Raw genomic sequence first — 13,098 nt, 5'->3', positions numbered from 1 at the left:
CTATTAACCTGATTGAGTCATTAAACAAATTGACATTTTGCTGTTAATGTGAAAGACTTTGTACCCCGAATTTACATTAATTTAAAAAATAATGAGTTAACAGTTTTTCATGATAAATTGATTTTTAAATGTCTCGGAAATACGGGGAAAAATTTCAAATTCCACTCAGCCGATTCCCGGTAATCTCCGATGGACTAATTAAAATTAACAAATCCTATAATGCAATCGATACGTATCTTTATCTCGTCCACACTTTTTCACAATAGCCCCTGAGGATAAAGGGGTTGGACGTAGCCTTTTAGCTCTATTAAATATTCACGGATTCCCGGGGCTCTCGATTCGCAGAATGAAAATCCATCCAAGTTTTCTCATTATCCCCGGATGAAAAGGAGGCGAAAAGAATAATAAAAAAAAAAGAAATTGTGCGGCGTAAAGGGGGTAAGGGGGCCGTCTTGAATCTCTTGGCACGTCTTTCCGTACATACGCCATCTCACCCCCATCCCTTAGTTTACCCTCGCGGTTGAATTACTTTTCCCGATCATCTCCCTTTTTTCCTTTTTCCCTTTTTCCTCTTCATTCACCTCAATTTGGAAAAAGGGAAAAGAGAAGAAAACGAATACCTAACCCTCAAAAAAGTTTCGCAATCGCACAAAGGTAGGAAAAAAGTTTTTGAAGGGAGAATCTAATTTTGAATAATTCCAAAAGATCATAAGTTTCGAGTACATGGGATAGTGAGTGGATTTATTTGTGGCGGAGACTCACGGACAATACGGCACACATCCCCACGGGGATGTCCCACCCCTTCCTATTTATTCAAAAGCAAAACGCGTCTGTGGCAGTGGTGAAACGAGTAGACAGAGAAAACGAGATAGAACTTGGCGGGGAATACACATGCCCGCGTTTAATGGTAAAGTGGAAATACAGTGAGGGGTTGTGCCTCATAATGCGTTGCTAACCCCCTATCCCCACCCCCTTAAACCCCCCTCATCCATTTTCCGCATCCCTTTGTTCCAACCGCGAGAGCAGAAGGGGGATGACTCATCGGGGATTGGTGGTTTGGACCGGAATGTAACAGTCGGACGCTTGGTTGCGCTCTAATTGCACCAGAAACATCATAAGGACGTTGAAAATGTTGTTAAAAATTGCAAAGCCTTGGCTCACCATCACTGGGGACGTGTTAACTATTTTCTTCACGAGATTGTCCGCGTGTGCTCCGCATGCGCATTCATTCGAAATGTTTGAGATTTAGCCGCAATGTCGTGGTGACTGCTCGATTTTTTCATTCGAGATATTTCGAGATATTTCGAGATATTTCGAGATATTTCTAGATCGATTTCCTTTCTGCTTTTTATATACAGGGAAGATGGGGGCAAAATGGACACCGTAAATTTTTTTTCATTTTCCAGATTTTTCAATTTTTTCATTTGCATTATTTTTCTTTGTTTGAATCATGAAAAAAAAACAGAATTAAATGTTTATGTGAATAATGGTACTATATAGGACACAGATGTGGGTATATAGATCGTGCTTGAATAAATGAAAATTGAGCCGCCACAGTTTCAATTTTTCAATTAGAAAATATATGCAGAATTACCAAATGTAATGAATATTTAAAATCTAATGAATATTCAAAAGAATTTGGAGGGTGTCTGTTTTGCTCCCAGCTGTCCTACAAAATATATATTTCCATCGACAGAGTTTGTCCCTTATGGTTATATTCGGAGCAATTTGAAAATGCTTAAGCATATTTTCTCGGGAAAAAATTGGTTTTGTTCTTACGGTGTCAAAGATTCCTTGAATGCTTGAAATTTCGGAATTTTCAAAATTTTTCCGCTCCCCATCCACTGAGTAAAATTTGTTTAATAATTTGGGATCTTCCTTGGTTCCCGCGATGATTATCAAATTTTCACGATTTTCTGGAGTGTTGAATTTTTTTAATTTTTTTTTTCTGAGTTTTCCAAATTTGGCCGCCACCGCCCCCAGGCAAAATTTAGTCAATAATTTGAAATCTCCCTTGGTTCCCGCGATAATTATCAAATTTTCACGACTTTCTGAAATTTCAACTTTTTATGAATCTTCAAAATTTGGCCGCACCTACCCCCCAGGCTCAATTTGTTCAATAATTTAAAATTTTTCACAATTTTCTGAAATTTTAACTTTTTTTGATTTTTTTTGAATTTTCAAAATTTAGCCGCCCCTGCCCCCAGGCAAAATTCGTTCAATAATTTGGAATCTTCCTTGATTCCCGCGATGATTATAGAATTTTCACGATTTTCTGAACTTTTGACATTTTTTGAATTTTGAAAATTTGGCCGCCCCCAACCCCCAAGTAGCATTTCTTCAATAATTTGGAATCTCCCTTGATTCCCGCGATGATTATCAAACTCACGATTTTCTGAAATTTCAACATTTTTTGAATTTTCAAAATATGGCCGCCGCCGACCCCCAGGCAAAATTTGTTCAATAATTTCCCTCCCTTGGCTTCCGCAATGATTCCTAAATTTTCGCAGGTCTTTGTACAGTAAAGAGGAAACAGTAAACTCTCCACTCATGTAATTAAACAATTATAACTGTTACTACGGGCGACACCCTCCGTATAAACGACACCACCTCAATACCTCTTTTTCACGAATCCAAAGCCGACGGTTTCCTAACTTTGAAATGAAACTAAAAATGTCCGATGCGCAGGATAATTTGTTCGGTTAATGTCTATAGAATGTCCAGTGTCAACGTCATTGGGATGGTCAGTAGCCAATTTGTAGCCAAGTATTTAGTTGTTTAGGGGACTGGTTTTGGTGCCGCGGTTAGTATACAATGGCGGACTAGCTGTGGCCGAAGGGATCTTGCCATCAGGAATGATTTTGGCCCATTGCCCATACACCCAAACAACAAAGGCAACTCTCGAGAGCTACTAACCGAACCACTAAATACCGTCTCTCCCTGCATCTGGAGTCATGAAAAACATTCTCAACAATTCGAATGAGAGAGAGAGAGAGAGAGAGTATAAAAACATAACCAACAGATGGTGAACCCGAAAAAAGATTTCTCAATGATTCTGCCAAATTCAGATAAAATCAAATGCTCAGTGGATCCTATAAAAGCAAGATGAAAATATCGAGGTGAGGGGGATAAAAATGCAATCTCAAGTTCATTTCCACCCGGAAATTCTCGTTACTGTATATTCAATGCATTAAAAAATTGCGCGAATGGCGTGCCACTGTCTGTTGTACGATGCGTGACGTCACTTCCGGCCAATCAAAAACCATCAACGCCGCCATCTGTGTTAGCCTCCATACAGAATCAACGAGTGAGGTGAATTGTCGGAGTGAGATGGAGATTTTTTTTTTTTAAGTGGCAATGGCGATGAGGGGGGGGTGCCTTAATTGGCTGTAATTCGTACCAACTCGCTCGAATGGAAAATCGCTTCATGTATCAGGCCATATGGGCCACGGATGAAGGATAGACCGTTCTACGTTTGTCTCTACTCGCCAAGAATGCTGAATTAACGAATGAATTATCTCCGTGTTATTCTCAAATTAATCAGCATCCCAGAGTGCTTCAACTGTGTGAAGTAAACGTTACAATGAATAAAAATTTTTTTTATTTCACTCAGCCAACAACGAGATCTAGACGATTGAGTATCACCGCGGAAAATAAACGGGTTTCCTCATTTTTTTTAATTAAATTTTAAATAATTTTAATTTTTTCAAGTGCATGGAAAAACCTTCAAAATCCTGTTGAAATTCACTCGACCAAAGTGGAGTTGTGAATCATTAAAAATAATCATTAAAATCCAGAAAGGAGAAAACAAACTCTCAATTATTTAAGTTTTAATTACCTCGCGTTTCAAACCCGCAGACTATCCTCCCCTACCATAAAGTATAGATGAATATGGAAATAGCGTAGAAAGCAATGGAAAAATATTTCGGAAATGAATTCACCGTATTTTGACATCTGACAAATTGGATCGTCATCAGTTTTTCCCCTCTCGTGTCAGGAAGTAATACAGAGAGTGACGGCTGGAGTCGGGAGGTATGAAATAAAAAAAAAATAATAATAAAAAATAAATGAAAAATAATCGAAGAAATGAAAATAACGTAGAGGCCCGAGTAGCCCGGAAATAGGCAACTCGACAGAGAGCGGATTATCGGTAGAAATTGAGTTTGTCGATCGTTCGATCCATCGATTCCCACCCATTTCCCCACCTCTCTTGCTCGCGGTTAGCTTCAGCATGTGTATTTTGCTTCAGTGAACTTTCTGACTGCGATGTGGACACGTTGCGACACCGGAAACCGACTACTTAATGCTTAAACCCCCGTGCCGACGCGTCTGGAATAGTAATTCGGTAGCGTCCGAGATTTTTTATCATTCAGAAATTCTGTAGACCTTTTTTCCCCTCGTAAATCTACTCTTCCATTCCTTGAAATTTCCCCCACAAAGTCATCTGAATTTTCAATTACCCGCCATTTAATTCAACATCAATTAAAACCCCCACTAAATGTCTCATTTACCTCAATAATTCACGAAAATTGGATTTTCCATGCTAAATGGCCATCGGCAATTGATTTTTCCTTGGGAAATTCAGGGTCGCCTGAATATTCTACTTTCCATTTATCTTAAATTCGATTTTTGAAAATGTCAAGTGTAATATTCACCCAGTGTAACAAAAAAACAGATAAATAATTTTCACACGTGTAGATGATTTCTAGGATTTGAGGTTCCAGTGAAAAATAACAGGAGTCACGTTTCCATGGAATTAACTACAATATTCATGACAACAACGACTTGATGGCCACTTATCCGCTGATAAACGTGCGAAGACTCAAAAATGAAAAAAAAATAAAAATAATAATATATTTTTTCTATTTCACGCGGTTGATTCCCCGTTTATGTTTCGCTTGTAATAGCCCGTGGAACTTCCTCAAGGCCCTCTAACGAAGCTAATTGGGTGTAACGACTCTGTCGTTGGTTGCTTGCACATAGACTTGCCAGTATTTCAGTATAAAACGTCTGTCTTCCTTTCATCGGACCAAAATCCCTGTTGTTTATTCACAAAATGAGAGGAGGAAAGGGGAATTGAATATGTATGTGTGATGAGTGCGCCATATCTCAGCTCTGGATGAGAAGGTTTGAGAATAGCCTTGCCTTTGTACCAGAAAACCCGTCTCCTTTCATTCTTGGCCACATCTGGGTCACAGATCCTCATCTCTTATCCCTTTTCATGCAACCGAGGTATTATAAATTTTTCCATTTTTTTTGGAGAAGCCATTAAGATGTCTTCAAATATTAATTTGAGGATTAAAAAGTTGTTTTGTCGAAATAAAACAGTCGGCAAGGGATTCCTCTGGCTATTGTTTATGCGGTTGATTATTCATAATTTTACTTTGGCTGAGTGCAATATTACAAATTTACCGCCATTTTAAAGGATTTTGCATTAACTTTGAAAGTGTTGAAATTCACGCGAATCGCATCGTTTTTTATTGCAGAAAACTCGGGTTTTGTTCGGATATTTCTTCCATTTGCGCGGGATTTTTTCAATCATTCACAATTTAATAACGGCCGAGTGAAATTTCGAAAATTTTGAGTCAATTCGAAGGGCTTTCTATGAAATTTGAGAATCTCCAAATTGACTCAAATCGCATCATTTTTTATTGGAGCAACCCGGAACGCAGTGTTCGCGCGTAAAAGTTCCGTCGCTTTGCGCAGGAATTTTCAATCATCCTCACTTAATTATGGCTTAATTATGGCTGAGTGAAATTTACCAAATTTTGAGTCATTTCGAAGGATTTTTCAGAACCTTAAATAAATCTCCAATTTTCTCGGAATCGCATCGTCCCATCCCGCAATTTAAATTTCCAAAATACGATAAATTAAGAATCCGCGCCTATCCCATCATTTTTCCGTTCAAAATTCCAGAAAAAAAACTATCCTATATCCGAATCCACAACTCAAAATGGAATTCAAGGCACGTAATGCACATGCTTTTCCGTAATCCCAATCGAAAGTTGAAACAGAAAATAAAATTGAAGCTCACAAACCAGTGTTTGGCCGTTGGGTTATAGGATAAGTCTCGAAGCATTGAAGATGCAATCGGTATATTCGCAGAGAGGACCCCAATGAATTATTCAGACGATCTACGGCCAGTCGTTTACCGATGCCTGGGAGTACGCCAAAGGTAACCCGTTGAATCCTAGGTTCAAGAGAAGGAAAAATCACCCAAGAAAAGGACCAACAGACGCGAGGTTTTTTTTTTTTTAATGCATTCGTTATGCATCCAAGTTTCTCCTCCCACCCACCTACAACCATGAAATAGTAATTCAAGGGGTAGAAGTCTCATTCGCTCCCGAGTGTCTCGTAGAGTCGATTTATTTTATCGAATGGCGAGAGATAACATTAAACATTTATTTAACGCGGATAAATTCGACTGGGTGGGTGGACTGGGGGTTTTCAGGAGTAAAAAATGGATTTTATTTTCGATGAATTTGAAAAAATGGCGGAATACGAATTTATAAATTCGTTGTGCTTTCAGATTTATAAATTACTGATTAAATGATAATGTTTCGTTCATTTTCGTAGCATCGGAGATTTTTTCCGACCGTTTGACCCCACAAAATACTTGTTGATACTAATGATATCTATAATGATCCCGTGTTTACCACAGATTTATTAGAGAAAAATAGATTCACTGGGTTTTGATGCTCTAGTCTCAATAATCCGAGAATGATGGGAATTTAATTACGCCATTTTTTATTTCCTCGAGGTATGGGGGGTAATGATTATTATTGCTGGAATATGGGAGGGTCCTGGGTGTGCCCTGGGGCCCTCATTCCTCAACTGGTTTTCGAGAGTTTCAAATGATTTGGCGAAAATTACTCGGAATTAACTAGGATCATTTAATTATCGCCATTTTTACTCTAATAAATTATGGAGAATTTATGAATAAATGAAAATTTTCATTATCCATTTATTCTCTATATCACAATTCCACGAATTTTTGAGAATTTTTGAAAATTTCAATGTTAATGCGGCAATTGCAAAACGAATTTAATTTTCTAAAATAAAAAATGCCCTTGACCTTGAAACTTTCTAGATATATTTAAAAAAACATCGAAATGATAACCCCAAAATTTTTCACCGAAGTCGCTATTTTTCAAATGCTCAAAGGAATGAAAAAGAAAGGATATTTGATTAACGGTTCGCCTTCATGACGAACGATTTAATTCGCAGGTCTGGGATTATAATAACAGCCTCTCTGGGGCACTGAGAAGAGGCTGAAGAAAAGTGGTGGATTTAAGAGGTAAGGGAGCGGTTTGAAGGTCGACATGAGGATGGAATGAGTTGGGAATTCGTGCGAGTTACAAAACCTGCCAGCGGTAGATGGATGAGAGCGAAATCTCGTCTCTCTCCTCAAATCCTCCCACGAGGCCAAAAAGAGAGAAATAAAAATTCCCTCAACACCAGAAGACACTCAAACCAACATCTCCTACACTTTTCTCAAAAGGGGAAAAAGAATTAGCCCAGTGTAATACACGAGGACTATTTCAATTCAATATCTTAATTGAATAAAAAGATGAGAATTAGAGAGAGAATTATTTTGTGGATAAATGCTATTTATTTATTCCTCTCCTCGGAGTAATTTATCGGGGGTAAATGAGAATTTGTTGTGGAGGGACACCATAAAAGGTACATTCCCTCACTACCAACCCCTTCAGCTGTTCCATTTACTCACTTATACCTGTGGGAGGGACTCATACCGTAAGCTTTCATAAAATTTATCGCTTCAAACCACCAGGGAAAACGTACCCACTAAATTTTGAATATTAGATTCACGTTTTGATACATTAAATTATCTCTCACAATGTCGAGACTATTATCCAACAATTAACAACAGGGAAATATACAGAGCGAAAGTTTATGAAGTTATTCCCCAAGTTAATTAATCTTCCGTGAGGGATAAAATTTTCTGAACTCATTAGAAATATTTTGTTAATTATCCCAGTACTGATTCATTGTAAAAAAAATATTTTTAGAACATTTCCCACCAAAAAAAAAATGAATAATTCGCTCATCGATATTACCATTAATTACTGATAATTTAAGTGAGTGAAAATGGATAAATGATAGAATAATATCGGCAAAATGCACATCGTAATATCCAATTTCGATGCATTTCGAAATGCTATATCGAAACATTTTGCCAGTGTCAATCGTACGTATGTATAACTTGAAAGGGAGGGTATGTACGAGCTTATCGTAGTTTCCACTTGGGGGATCGATATCACAAGCATGCGCCTGTCCTTTTATGTCTGTCCCACTCAAAACCACCTCTCATGTACCCTCTTACAACACTAGCGAGGCTCGGCATATTCAATGCATATCGACAGTATCTAGAAAGCCAGTAATTGGATGCCGTAATATCTTTTATCTGAGTGGAGAACAATAAAATAATGCCTCTGTCCTATCATTTTTTCTCAGATTTAATGAGCAGCAGAAAATAAGGGTTGAAACTCGGCGAATCTACTCAAATACCACCCCACCATCCCCTCCACTGCCCACCGGTGAAAAAGAAGTATTGAATTCATAAATAATATCTACCAATTGCAGGAGAGAGCTAACGATTTCAAGGATTTTTCGAAAATTCCAATTTCGTTTTTTGAAAGTTAAAATTGGAGAAAAATCAGTCAACTCTTAAGTTAATGATAAATTAATCCATCAGCGCAAAAAAGAGGATTTTAATTTTAAAAGAATGCGGTAATTTTCCAATCGGGGATTTCCCCTTTTTGGAAATTTATTGGAATTTGAAAATCATTGGGTGACGATAAAAAGGCGCAACAGGAACGAAACTATCAACTGAATCAATTAAATTATTCCCTAATTGTTAGTTTAAACCCATCACCACTGGAATAATTCCTGTACTTCCATAAACTCCACTGACTCACCCCAATACCTCCGCTAAAATCATTCAGGACACTTACCTGAAACAAAAAAAAAACCACAGAAATGAGTAAAATTTTCAAAATATTTTTCCAATATATTTTTTACATGAGAATATTATTTATTGGAGGAGATCGAAGAAGAGGTGGAAAAAGGGGTAGAAGGGGGAATAGACAGTCTTAACAATGAAAAATAGATATGAATTTCATTGGATGATTGGAATCAGTGTCTCAAAGCTCGGAAAGAAACCGGTGAGAAACGGGGACTTCCGGTGGGCTCGGTCGAATATCCAAGAGCCCAACCCGTGATCCAATATGGCACGAGGGAATAAAATCCGTCTCGAGGGATCTCCACCATCCGGCAGTCCCACACACACGTATCCCTTCAGATTATATAGCCCCAAGATCCTTTCCGATATCAAGATTGGCTTCCACTGCCCCAACATCATCTACCAAAGCCAATTGAATGAAATAAAAACAAAAAGTCGTACTAACATTTTTTTTTTCAATTCTCAAACTTAAAATTCCAATGGAAATTCCTTAAGAAAAATAATAATCACTCATTAACTCATTAAATCAATCTATTCAATGATTTTATTTAAAATAATGTGGTAATAAAATTTCCTCATCAATTCTCAAAATGAAGATTTCATGAATTTCAAATCGAATGTAAAAAAATAATAATTAAATCCATTTATTTATTGACTGATCCATCCAGTGGTAAAATGTGATTGCATGGAAAAAGGTGGTAATGCCATTTTGCCATCAATTTTCGATATTAAAATTTCTATGAATTCCCGAAAAAAAAAATGTTAAAACGTTCTCTCCCAAAATAAATTTTTTACTGTCTCCCGGACGGCGAGAGCTCGTGACCTCCACCGGCGGCGAAAAAAAAATATTTCAGTATCGTTCTGTTTTTATTTTCCACTCGAGTGCAAAAAAAAAAAATACAGTGGCTCTCGGTACGAAAACAGTGGGCTCTTTGTGCCGGTATTTAAACGTTAAAATTCCCACACGAGTTATGAGTTCAAAGTACTGATACCCTCTCCGATGACCCCATCATCATTATCTCCCCCAACATTTGTGCTCAATAATAACGAAAAGAATCGGTTGATTCAGTTTAATTCGAGTACTAAAAACTACTACGTCTGGGTTGAACAGAAAAAAAATCGAGGTCGGAGAAGATTCAAATAGATCTACCAACGGACTCTACCGAAAGATAAATCTGTCACGAAAGAAATCTAATTAATAAATAAATTAACTTAATCTACATGGGCATCTACCAGTACGATCTCTACCGAATCTACCGATTATCAACTCTGCCAATCATGGCAATTTAAGTCAGTAAAAACTGGCTGAGTTGACCGCAGATAGAGATAGAATTTCTGGTAGATGCGATTTACCTGATTTCATCGATTTTACTGATTCTGTTATTTTCTGCGGCAAAGAATTGATACAATCAATAATTGTCAATCAATGCTATCACTACCGGTAGATTATATACAACTACGCCTAACTCTAGAGGACGATAACCTCATATTGACTGAATTATTTAGGGTACCACGAAGAGTCAATAGACTTTCGCCTCCCATTTATGTTGGTATATTCGCCATTTGATGGAGTCGAATCTCCATAGATTTTTCACGATTCCCAGGATGACAGACAGATTGATTCAACAAAATTGGCCATGACTCGAGGGATTTCTGTGAAATTTCCAAACCGAGAAAAATACAAGCCGATAAACCAGAACACCTGATAAGACGACTGAAAATGAAACACGAGACGAAAGAGAAACGAGAGTGAGATTGCGCGAATTTCTATGGCCGACCGAAGGTCAGGGTCGTGACCCAGTCGGTAATACAGTAGAAAAAGAAAATACTTCTCCCCTTCCATAATTTATCCTCAATTATCTCCCACCCTCCATGACTCAAAAAATTGTGGTAAAAAAAAAAACAATGAAAAATTTGACAATCAGCTGAGGAGATGATAACTGCAGAGAAAAAATAGAAAATATGCTTGAGGAGAATAAAATTTTGAAGAGCTTTGAAAACACCGCGTCATGATGGCGTCGGGTGCGCGAGGCCATTTGGTCCGGGGTGTGCTCCCGGATGACTTAAAGAGAAGCTGCGACTCCATCGGATCGATACTCTCACCCGGAGGCTGCTGGGCGCTCCAGCATGCCTTTTGCGTACCGAAAGTATACAAACGTTTTCCGTACAGAGGAGGGAGGCGGGATAGGTTACATACGTGAGGAAATACTGCGCCAGTAAATGATACTGAGAGGAGTGGGGGAGCTCCGTAAAATCAGCTACCCCCTCCCTCCCGCCTACCTCACACTGCACCACCAAAAATACATCGTAAAACTTGCGGAACTCCGATTCCATCAAACGTTCGACGGTTTTTCTTTTCCTTTTTTTTTTTGCCAACTTTTTTGTTGGCTTCCACGGATACATTCGAAACAATTTTTGAGGAGAAATGTTTTCAACTCTTTTTATCAACTTTGTAAATAAATTTTTGAGTTGAGAAGTTTTCAATAAAATTGTGAAGAAAATTTTGCTGAATTGAGGGGCGGAGAGGTGACAGAAAATTCAATGGTAATGCATTATAATGTGGCAGATTGTCAGCTGAAGGGAGAAATTAAGAGAAATTCAGAGAAATTATCAAATGAAAATAATTGGTAGAGTTATTTACTGGTAAACCGTGTCCACTGATAGATAGAAAATAAAATCCATACATCATCGAGATGAGCCACGAACCAGAATAAATACTTTGAAACACGGGTTGAGGGATCAAACCGAAAACAAATAATTCGAGTTCATTCCCCTTAATCCAAACAACAAATGATTTCATGTGGCGAAAGTACAAAGGAACTTTACAGACACGTGGGAACGTGCATTCGTAGTTGTCACGACGAAGAAGAAAGGGGTTTCTTTTTTTTTCCTCCAGAAGAAAAGAAATGAGAAGCAAAAAAAAAAAATAAAGAAAAAAGAACAGAGGGAAGAAAGAATGGAATAAAAGCAGCGGGGCGACGTCTACTCGTGAATCACTGGGATGACGAAGGGTTCACGCTCGATGAGGGCGATGTAACGGTACCCCTAGTGTACGATTCACATACACAATCATCACCGAGTATATGAGAAGAGAACGCGTTTTTCCGGAAATAAGTGCGAGAGAATTTGTGGTGGTGGTGAGGGGTGAGGGGTGAGGGGACTTCCAGAGAGAGGGGAAGAAAATGAAATACAACCGTCTGTATTTTCATGCTACCCTTGGATCATGAAATATGTTTCTTTTCGAGGATTTTGACACTGACAAAAACCCGGGCTTTCATCTCCATTAAATCATTCAAGAAGTCCATTGGTAAAAAAAAAACTGAATTGAAAAATTGTCCGCCGGTTTTTTTCCGTCGTAGTGACGTTTCTCGTTATCCATACGAGATTGGGAGACATTTTTCCGAGTATAATTAGGGGAAATGTTGCAGGAGAAATGAAAATCACTATGGCAATGCGAAATTTCGCTGGAAAGACGCCAAGTGTCTCGACGAGCGCAAGTAAAAGACCTGACGGGAGGGGTCTGGCGTGTTCCATCTGCGTCTGGGGAAACGTACAATTACTTAACCGATATAAAATTATCATAAACTCTCATGCCGTAATTTTCCCGTGAAAATCCGCGAGTCACTCGACGGCAACTCAGAAAATTATGATTAAATGAGAAAAAAAATAGGTCCTGGGGGGGTAACCATGAAAAAAAAAAAATTACTTTCACCCATTAAATTTGCCAGCTGTGAAAAAATCTGCACATTTCGAATGCAAATATCTACGTAGATTCACTCGTACCAGATAAATTCATTGAGGATAATTAATTAATCTATTCTCTAATGGAAAAAATTTATCTGATTGCGAGAGTTAATTAGTTAATCAACGAAACAGCTTTGATAATTTTTAGAAGACCGAGATGAATTTGGCGTGTAATGTAATCATCAATGATGTCGTGTTTGTGGAATTCTGGATTCGATGACAGATAGGTGAACCGTGTACTAGTCTTCACAATATTGCGAAAATTAGATGAAACACGCTGGACGAAAAGAGGAAGGGCCAACGGTAATTGCGTGGTTGGATCGTTTCACAGCTGTGGCAAAAGGACGGTGGGGAACGAGGGGAGGGAGGGA

The 13,098-nt window shown here is 38.2% G+C and overlaps 1 protein-coding gene across 7 annotated transcripts in view; it reads right to left on the bottom strand.

The window, feature by feature from the left end:
- Rbfox1 (RNA-binding Fox protein 1) overlaps positions 1-13,098 on the bottom strand; it is a 114,243-nt gene that overhangs the window by 48,391 nt on the left and 52,754 nt on the right. For 5 of the 7 annotated variants that reach the window (XM_011308027.1, XM_011308029.1, XM_011308026.1 and 2 more), the window contains exon 2: positions 8,940-8,975. The exons of the other annotated variants lie outside the window; for them this stretch is intronic. In XM_011308027.1, coding sequence (XP_011306329.1) covers positions 8,940-8,975 — 36 coding nt within the window. The remainder of the gene's footprint in view (positions 1-8,939; positions 8,976-13,098) is intronic. 7 annotated transcript variants of the gene reach the window in all.

This window comes from Fopius arisanus, unplaced genomic scaffold (genome assembly GCF_000806365.1).
Source record: "Fopius arisanus strain USDA-PBARC FA_bdor unplaced genomic scaffold, ASM80636v1 scaffold00057, whole genome shotgun sequence".
NCBI lineage: Eukaryota > Metazoa > Arthropoda > Insecta > Hymenoptera > Braconidae > Fopius > Fopius arisanus.
This window is presented reverse-complemented; position numbering and strand designations above follow the sequence as displayed.